This window comes from Atta colombica, unplaced genomic scaffold, assembly GCF_001594045.1.
Source record: "Atta colombica isolate Treedump-2 unplaced genomic scaffold, Acol1.0 scaffold261, whole genome shotgun sequence".
Taxonomy (NCBI): Eukaryota; Metazoa; Arthropoda; class Insecta; order Hymenoptera; family Formicidae; genus Atta; species Atta colombica.
Window position 1 is genome coordinate 1,102,291 of NW_017259361.1, and position 10,984 is coordinate 1,113,274.

Consider the following 10,984-nt stretch of genomic DNA (forward strand, 5'->3'; position numbering starts at 1 on the left):
CAAAACAGATGATAGATGTGAGTTAATAATTTAAGTTAATATTCCATTAATCCATCATTATTTTAATTATATTTATAATTTTAATGTACACTTATAACTCTCAAATTCAATCTATACAGCACACTTTATCCCAGAGATCTTCCTGGAAACGTTCTCAAGACGTCCTTCAGAACATTTTTCGGAAATTTGTACTATAAGAGGCATATTAATAGGAATAAGCTTAAAATCTCGTATTAAATTCACATAAATTCTTTATATCTTTCGAAAAATGTTTACTACTTTAATAATTAAAAAATGGAATATTACCTTTGGTGTCGTGTATATTAATAATTTAACTTAATAAAAAAGATAGCTTTTTCTTATTTATTAGTGTTAGTTTTCTTTCTGGCATATTTAAAAAAAGGCATACTAATAGGAACAGTTATCCTAGTTGTCCTTTTATCTCAAATTACGTGTTTGATCAATATATAATGGCACATTATTTGTATATATATATACATAAATCAATAATTTTTAAACTTCTATATGAAATAATAACACATTAACACTCAGTCAGAAATCAGAGATAGACTTAATGTATTTCTTATTGGAGCATCTACCGAGATGAAGCAACATGTGATTCTTCAAATTGGTTGGTTTGCTGAAACCGCGACTGCAAATGTGACATCTAAATGGCCACAGTCCATTATGCACATACGTGTGACTCTTCAGATCACCTGGCGTCGGAAATGATTTCGAACATTGCGAACATTTGTGTGGTTTCTCCTGGAAAAACATAACAAATATTTTACAGTGGACATATATGAAATAATTCAAATATATTTTAATTTACATATTCTTTATATATCGAAACAACTTCTTTGTTCTTAAAATTGTTGTTTTTCACTGGTTCTCATTCTTATTCCATATTTTTATTCAATGATGTAGAATAGAAATGCCATGTTATTATAATACACATAATAACATTTTCCTTCTATATATATATGTTGAACATTTCGACTTGCTTTAGAGTCATCATCAGCGATACATTGCTTTTCTAAAAAAACATTTGACACATTAATTTCTCATTCTACAAAGCAGCCACTATATATAATAATAGATTGGACGATCTAAAGTGAAGTGCAAGAATTTGGTTGTAAAAATAATATACGTAAGAAGTTCATAAAAGAAATAAGAGCGTGTTAACAACGAATAGAGAAATCATATTCACAAGAACTTTTAAATAGAGTTACGCAAATCATTATAGTTAAACATCAGTAGTCAATAAGATAAAACATGTTAATCGTGACCAGAAAAGTGAGATTGCAAATATTGCAGCAGGTTGAGTGGTGGGAGCCAGAATTGCTTGTTCCCACATAGTATAATAATTATATTTTGACCAAAAGTAAAAATTCTTTCAAAAATAAAAATACTTAATTAGAATAAAAGTTTCTATTAAAAAAATTCCTGTTTCTATTAAATTGTTAATCAATTTTTGTTAAAACATTTGCATTGCCAAGAATTTCTGTGTGAAATAAATAAGAAGAAATTCGGAAGAATCTCACAGCGCAAGAAGAGCGAGAAGAGAAGATGTGAAGATGGCGAGGTGGAAAGGAAAAATCAGAATAAAATGACTCGCGCGGAAGGAGCAGCAGGATGACTGTAGAACGTGTGGAAGAGCAAGAGGAGGGGAGGGAGCAGGAGAGTAAGTAACGGCAAGGAGCCTTTGCCTCCGGCTCTGTACATTCTCTGTCTCCCTAATTGGATCACATTCCATGCGGTAGCAAGTAATGGGCCAATTACAGTAGCTGATGGCAGACCAACCTATATAGCTACCAAGATATCATTACTTCAAGTGAGGTTAGAGAAACTCATACAGTTTTCGCGATAAATAAAAATTTTATATCTTTCGCATATACACTGTTTTTCCTTCAATCGTTTTATACGATCATTGCTCAGCTTTTTTCGTTGAGTATTCCAATACTATTTACCAAGCTTACACAAAAAGTAAAGCAGGACATGATACGAGCACATAGGACAATTTCAAACGATTGAATTAATAATAATTCCATAAATTTGAGATATTTATAACGACTTAAAATGTGTTAATATTTTTTTTACTATTTTTAATTTTTAAAGTAAGAAATTGGTTTTAAATCAATTTTTTATATTATTAATTGTCGTTGTGGTTCATAATAATTAAACTCTGTATAGGGCTCGCACAAATACACACTATAAATTAAATATTATATTTTGCGCATATTTCTGTCGAAAGTATAAGCCAAAGATTTTCGTTAATCATGCATAATAATATATTTAATCTTTTGTGTATTTTTTTCATTACATTATTAATAATTCATTGTTGATAATGCATTATTTCCCATTACATTATTAATAATTCATTGTTTCTTAGTTTTTTTTTTTTTTATTATTGAAACGAGAATGAAATCTTTATTTTACAAAGGCATGGCAAAATACGATCTTATTCAGAAGAAGGAATTAATATCGAATTTATATTACTTATATTCTAGTAATATCAAATTAAAAAAGTATACCAAAAATTTAAATGAAATTGAAATGAAATTAGCTTACATAAAATTAACTTACATAAAATTTTTTACATACAAAAATGTTTATAAAAATTTCCTGCACAAATTGTAATGCGTCTTGTGTAAGACAAACTCGTAGGCAAAAACGAGAGTATAAAAACATCGATTAATAGCTTCACTAAGACTAATTTGGTGATTATAAAATTTTATTAAACACAATTTTGATTAGGAGAATATTAAAATATTAGATCGGAAATTTTTTGGGGGGAGATGATTGATATTTGAGGTGTTACATATACAAATGCAGGATAACATTGCAATCCGACATCGATTATTTGTAGCATGCATATTTTTAAATTTTAAATAAATTTTATTTAAATAGAGTATATGATTTATTATTCATTCATTATTTCTTATTATTGATTTTCATGTTTTGAATACATTGCTTATTTATGTATGTATTTGATCTTAATAATTGACGTATAAGTTAATAATTGACGTATATTTTCATAAGTAACGACAGTCTCACTCTTGTTTTTGAACCATTAACATATTTTATATTATATCAATCATCAAGTCTTATCTGCACGATTTTATCTTAATTTTCTTGTAATAACACTTTCTTTTGTCAACACCTTTCCTAGCTTATCTTTTTATGATAAATCACTTTGAATTCATCGCTTTATATATATATATATATATATATCCCTAAGAATTGTATACGATTTACACATTCGTTTTCAGAAAGTCTCACTTATTACATTTATATATAACCAAATGGTTCTATGTCACTTTAGGTCTTTTGATTCATTAATGGCGTGTTATGATGGAATGAGAGAAAGTTATTAAAAAAACATTAAGTATCACGAAAATTCTAAAGCGAGCTGAAACATTCGAATTTCATGCATGACGATCACTATTGTTTTAAATATTAAAATTACATTGTAAGATTTATTGCATTCTGTTTATCGTGTTTCACTCTCATTTGCATAATTTTCTCGAAATTTATTATTTCACTTTCTTCTCTAATAATATTTTTTCTTATAATTAATTTTGTTCACATATATATACCAAATATTGATTGAAAAATAAGTTCATTCAGTTTTGTTAATTTAGAATTTTATATATATATATATATTATATATAATATTTTTGTTAAAAATAAATGAAATTTAAATTTAAGAAAAGAGAATTTTAAAGCTTGAAATCTCTATTTTTTTGAAAGATTATTATATTTTTTGAGTTTATGTGAATTTGATAATTTTTACATATAGAAAACTACGAGTTGAAGTGAAAAATGTTCTTCTCACTTTGTGGATCATGCGTCCAAAAAAGATTTGCAAAGATTTTTGATTGTCTGAAAATTAAACATTTTTTTTCAAAATTCATTTTTAAAAAATGTTTTTATTGAATTACTTTTGGGTTATACTCGCATTCTGATTTTGATTACTCATAACTCATAACATCGTTTAAAAATCATCAATAATTAAAAAAAATAGATTCTTAAAGCTAAACTTTGCTATATTAAATCAAATAATTATTAAAACTTTATTTTGTGTTAAAAAAATGTATTTTATTCCATTCTAAAAAATCAATCGAACTTGCTTTTTAATTCAATAGTTTTGCTTTTCGTGTCTTTAGTAATTATTAGCTTTAAGTATTTTGTTATTTTATCATGAATTCGTGATCTACTTTTCCTTTAAGTTCCCAAATAATTTCTTCACGAAATTAAAAGTTTTCTGAACAGAAACAGACAACTACTTTATTATTTTTTTTAACGATCTTTATTCAATGAATATTAAAACATGATTTGAGATAAACAATTTTGAATTTTTATATTTAGCGTTTGGATTTAAATTTGAATTTGTTTCATTTTAATTTTTTTTTTTATTAATTATGTTTGCTAACATTTACAGTATCTATTATTATTATTATTACTTACTTTTGAATAACATTGAATATCAAATAAGAGAGTTGGCTTATTTTTATTACTGTCCCACTAAAATTACAATCATATCATTTTATACAGTGAGAGAAAGTGCCATTCGTATAAATTTTCATTCACACAATCACATATATATTTTATTGATTAGACGTTATATCAATATATTATTTTAGATAATATAATATAAAATAGATATTGATAAGTGGATATTAATCATTGATTCAGAAGTTAGATTATAAAAATAGAGAAAAGTAGATAAAAAATTAAAAGTATTTTATTAAAGTAATAGTATTTAATTAAAAAATATTTTAATTTACATATGTACAATCTATAAGTGTACATAAATCCATCTTATCTTGACGAGAGTAAAATTAAATAAATTAAATGTTAAATTAAATGTATTAAATGTATTAAATTTTTTTATTGTGGATTTACTCATATAATGAACTAATTAAATTAATTTTCAATTGTAACTTTATAAAATAAATTTTTTCCCTCTTTTCAATACTATTTTACTACTATATCAATGTATATATAATCATTTTATTTTTTAATAATATATAATTTTATTAAACAATTACCTTCATCTCTTTCAACTTACTTTTTAGTTACTTAAACATGTTTCATAAGTGAGTCTATTGAACCTCTTTGTAATCAACAAAACTTTTTTCTTATTTATGAAATATATGAAGAATTTATAAGTATTTAATTATTGTTTGAATCAGCTGGACATGCAACATTTTAAAGTAAGTCTCATTATGCTGTCATAATTGTGTAAAGATGCAAAATAATAGAAAATGTCACAGCTTCACTTTACCCTAATAAATATTTGCTCACTTACCTTGATATGAGTCATCCTATGATAGTATAGATTCGATGAGGCTGTAAATTTCTTTCCGCAAACAAGACACTGATGAGGCTTTTCGCCGCTATGAATACGCTTATGCGTGTTTAACGAGCTCGATGTTGAAAAACCCTTGTTGCACACCATGCAGACATGCGGTTTTTCCCCTATGATTTAATATCATTCATGAAATGTCGCATTAATTTTTCACACTTATAATTTCTGACTTGAATTAAATATGAACAATGATTCTTTTCTTTAAACGTATATAATTTATTTCGCCAAAATCATTAAGCAAAAATGGTCAGGATTTTACAATAGACATTGTCGGAAGTCGCACCACAAATTATGCGACATTTAAAATTTATTTAATTTGATAAAAATATTATTTGGAATTTATATCATATCTAGTTGTACATAAATTTTTTGCATTTTTTGTTTGATTATCTAAATACATTAATCCAGTATATTTAAATCATTAAAATGGAACAGATTTGAATTGAATTTCGCAAAAAGTAACAAAAACAAAATTAATTTGAGTTAATGAGAAATTAATCAGTGGGAGAGGAAGTGCGCAATAAAATTTCAACAAATAAATTTGTAATTCCACTTGATGTGTTGATGTCTTCTTTATTTAAAATCTTGAGAAATCATTGAATGTTTCGATTCTCTTTGGAATCTTCATCAGCAATATTCTTAATCCATATTAAATTTCGCGAATGATCAAGGTAGAATCACTTACAAATTGTCAAAACTGTAGTGTAATCTGTTTAATTCATATACTTGACGTTCGCGAAATCTAATATGGATTAAGAATATTGCTGATGAAGATTCCAAAGAGAAACGTTCAAGATTTTAAATAAAGAAGACATCAACACACAAATAGAGTAATAAATTTATTTATTAAAATTTTATTACGCACTTCCTCTCGCACTGATTCTCATTAGACAGATTAATTTTGTTTTTGTTACTTTAAAGAGAGAGAGAGAGAGAGAGAGAGAGAGAGAGAGAGAGAAAGAGAAAGAAAGAGAGAGAAAGAGAGAGTCCTTGTTTAACATATTTATTTTCGCAAAAAGAACATATTTATATGGATAATCATGAATATCCTGAAAATAATGGATTATCTTTTTCAATATAAGAAAAATTGAATTTTGCTATTTTTGAATTAATAATGAAAATAAAATTAAACTGCTTATAAATTTAAATAACTTTTAATTGTCCAAAATTACTGAATCTAACAATAATAATTTTAAGATATTAGAAGATCACCAAAGCTGGGCACGTATTTGCAATACTTTTATTTTAAACACAGTCGTATTTGGAATACAATTGTATTTTATATTTCGTATTTCAGCGGATCACATAAAAGTATTTAGTATTTTGTAATTCACATTGATTGTCAATCTTAGTATTTGAAATACAAAATATACTTTTAATCTTTTGCTTTGAAATTAATGAAATTCAAAATATTTTTATGTGCTATTCTGATCGAAATACAAAATGTAAAATACTTTCATGTGTTCCGCTGAAATACATAACACAAAATGCAATTATGTTTTTCAAATAAAAGTATTTCAAAAACATGCTCAGCTCTGGAGAACAAAGTTTTAATTAACTCTACGCGTGTAAAACCAAGTATTAATAGGCTGATATATAATATAAATATAATATAAATTGATATAAAATAAATACAAATGAGAGAATCTCAATATCCGGATAATCTTTAGGGTTCTGTTTCATACCTGTATGCGTTCTCATATGTCGTTTTAGAAGAGATGGCCGGTCGAAGGACTTGCCACAGACTTCACAAGGTAATAAAACCCTCTCTCCTCTCTTAATCGTTGTCAGGATACTGCAATCGAGATGATCACCGGCCAATGACAGCGTTGATGATGTGGATTCCTCAGACGTTGATTCGTATTCATCCAACTCATAATAAGAATGTGATATCGCTGGCAAAGAATGATGAGCGAGTAATGTCATCGAAAGATCCAGCGGGGATTCTATAAATAATTCAAATAAAAACTTTCTATTGATTTCATTCTCAATTTGAGAAGAGAGCGAGAGAAAGAGAGAAAGAGAGAGAAAGAGAGAGAGAGAGAACGCTAACTTTCAATATTCGTTGTATTCGTAAACTTTTTAAAAAGTTTTTAATAAAATGCGTAACTTAATTTTAAATTAATTAATTTCGGTCATGCACTCAGATAGCACATGGACGTTCTATGGATGTTCTGTGTTTGTATTAGGTGTAGTAAAAGGAAATCCATTATTTTTGCATGAAATTGAATGGAAAAATAATGGATTTCCTTTTACTACACCTAATATGACATGGTCTGGACATCTACTGAATGTCCGTTTGTCACAGTTTCGAACTATATTGAATACAAGCCGTTTTATAAATCCTATGAACGTAAATCTTATGATGTCTAAATAATGAATGTCCATATATATAGAACATATAATTGAGGTCTGTGCCTAACAAAGATGCCAACACCAAATATGAATAAAATATAACGTGGAAGTAACGAGCAATACGAGCAATTGATGTTATATTCTATATTTGTACTACCTTATACTTACTTTATATTATATATAATATAATTAGGTTATTAATTATTATTTCGTTATTTATATATTATAATAAACAAACAATAATCACGCATTTGTTACGTGTTATATAACATAACATTATTGATGAACATTATATTGATATAACTTTACTACTATAGGAAAAAAAAAAAACAGAATTATTTTTATTTGCTTTAAGAATATTAAATAAAAATCGAACAGAAATAGTTTGCGGTAATTTCATATTAGTCTTTCATCTTCTCAACTGATCGATCACCATTGTGATCGTTTAGCTATAATCGCGGTGCAATCGAAAAAAGAACAGAATTATCGAAAACGATCTGAAATGCAAATATGCGGCCGGCGTTTTTGTCGGACGGATCACAAGGTTCGTGAGTTCCGATTTAAATGTATAGGCTGCCACTGTTCCTGCGCATGTAAACCAAAGATAAAGGACAGTACAATAGCTGTGGGATAGTTAGACGACCTTTAGTTACAATATTGAAACGCGATATTTTTGTTTGAATTTTAAAATGGAAGAATACAGAATAAAGTGCAAATTACATATATAAAGATAAATAAATTTCCTTTTAATTTTGAATTCTTAATGTGTATACATATATGTGTATATTCCGCGACAAGAATATAAAAAAATGAAAGGTAATTTAATTATAAATACATAATATTAAAATTACTTATATTCAAATAATTTTAATCACAAAATGTACAATGATCTTCGTTTTCGAATTATGAGCACTATTAAGCATGTAATAAAGATATAAATCGATTACTGCCATCCTGATTAATAGATCGTTTTAACATTATTTTTTGCGTTTCTCTATATTTTCGATTTTGCATGCTTCGCTGATCGATCTTATGTATTTTCGATACTCAGTATTATTTGAAATCGAACTGAATATCGGCATCAAATCACCAAGTTATCATGTATTACTAGCTTCCACAAGTAAACATTTCATTTGCGAAAGGAATAAGATTTTTCATGTGAGAATAGCGAAAAGTCTCCGCAGCAAAATTTCGTTTACATTCGTATGTGAAGATTTCCATTCCGCGCAAGATTTCCGTTTCTACGCATATATCCAAAAGTCAAATCTAATAACATGCAATGTTATATCACTTGCCTTAACAAATTAATTTTTTTAGTGAATACACAACCTAACGAATAATTTCGGAGTGGTTATTTGAAAGTCATCTTTGGTGCGAATCTTCCTGATTTTGTATTACATCAGCACAACAAAAACAGATATTAAATTAATTAAGATTAGTTATTATTTCATTTTATTATATATTTTATTACATTCTTTTTATCAATAATTTAAAAATAATTATAACTGCAACGATACTTTATTTTTATAATATGTCTAAAGTGTTTTCGAGAATCAGTTTTATATTTACATCGTAAAAGTTATAAGAATTTCTTAAATGATTTAAGCACATAAATTAAAATCATATTTTTGCAATGATGTTTACTAGCAATATTTTAAGTGATCTTATGTCTTTCACTCACCGTCTAAAATAGAATCGATCGTGCACCTGTAGATTGCCGATCTAGAGCATACATCATGCGAAATGATAACGATATCCTGCTGTGTTACTGGCAAAAACCAAGCCACCAGCTCCGTGTCCGGTTGAACATTTTTTATCACTTCAAATATAGGTTCACCTAAGGAAATAAAAGAAAAGGAAATCTTAAAGAAAAATATCAAATAAAAAGATGTTAAGAGATGCCAAAGAGTTCACGGATTATCACCGTGTCGCGATCCATTGCTAATACCAACGTTTTGTGAAACCTTTAGCACCTTTGAAGAAAACATCCGTAAAAGCCTCAAAATTATTATAAAAAGATATTATCATTAACATATTGTCAATTGTAGAAAATTTCTAGTTTTTGTTTTACCTATATATTAAATATAATTTTAGAAAATCTTTTAAACGCTTATTATTTTTTAAAAATAAATTATAAGTACTTAAAAACTCAAATAGTACACAGCTTACATTAACAAGGCGTTAAAAACTTTATATTATATAGCTTCATATAATATAAATAATCGCTTTTTTTAGCGCTTTGCATGCGCTACTGTACTTGGGAAGATAAGATTGAACATAATAGAAGGAACAAATATTTAATAGTTACACATATATAGAAAATAAATAAAAAATATTAAAAGAAAGATACTATAAATAAGACTCTTTTTTCTTAGTCTATAATTTAATTCAATAATTTGTATTATATTATATTTGATTTATTTCTATTTTAATTTAATTTCTTTTTGACGCTACGAGTAATTATATATTGAAGTTACATTAATATTAATTAGTGTAACTTCAATACAGCCACTACTATTATCCATATATAGGATTTAACTTATCAAACTAGATTTGATTGTTTCCGAGACTTACCCTTTACTTTTGTACCAATCAGATTAACTTGTTCATCGTATGATTGAACGATACGGAGAAATCTTATCCAGTTACATTGACGCTTGTTAAGATTATAATTGGAGAAGAAGACTTCGTCATAGCAACCATATTCGCGTCTGATCTAAAAAAACACATTGACAATATATTGATGTCGAATTTTTTTTTGGCAGTATTTATTTCAATAAGTAGAAGAAGGGAGGTTTATTATTTAATTTTTTTCAAATAACACTCAGTAGAGATATTTATGTGCTATAATTTCTCTTCTGGAACAAGTTTGTTATACTCACAGAAAGATATCAGTGTACAGATTGATATTATTATATTTATACATTTTTTAAATTTCTTTCGTATTCTGTATTAAATTTATTACTATCGTGAGAAAACATCCTGCAATACAGTTCTACAAGATGTCCAAAGGACGTCTACATCAATATAAGGATGTCCTCAAGATGCCGCTCAAAGAACTATGTTCTATAGGATTTATTTGAATAATATATATATATTTTTAATATATATATTTGAAATATTATTCTATTTTTACTTCTTTTTTATGGCATAATTTTTGATTTTTTCATTACGTTTTTGAGCATCTTTGTTTTGATATATTTGTAAAAACATTTTAATTTCACTTCCTTTTTTGCGATATTATTTTTGATTCTA

General features: G+C 26.7%; 1 protein-coding gene across 1 annotated transcript in view; it reads right to left on the minus strand.

Moving 5' to 3' along the window:
- Positions 1–552: 552 nt before the first annotated feature.
- The window catches only part of LOC108689217 (zinc finger protein 664-like), a 10,784-nt gene continuing 352 nt past the window's right edge, over positions 553–10,984 (minus strand). Inside the window, exons 2-6 of the mRNA XM_018195885.1 lie at positions 10,304–10,445; positions 9,411–9,566; positions 7,060–7,320; positions 5,315–5,484; positions 553–765 (exon numbers count right to left, since the gene is read on the minus strand). Of these exons, the coding sequence (XP_018051374.1) occupies positions 553–765; positions 5,315–5,484; positions 7,060–7,320; positions 9,411–9,566; positions 10,304–10,445 (942 nt within the window). The remainder of the gene's footprint in view (positions 766–5,314; positions 5,485–7,059; positions 7,321–9,410; positions 9,567–10,303; positions 10,446–10,984) is intronic.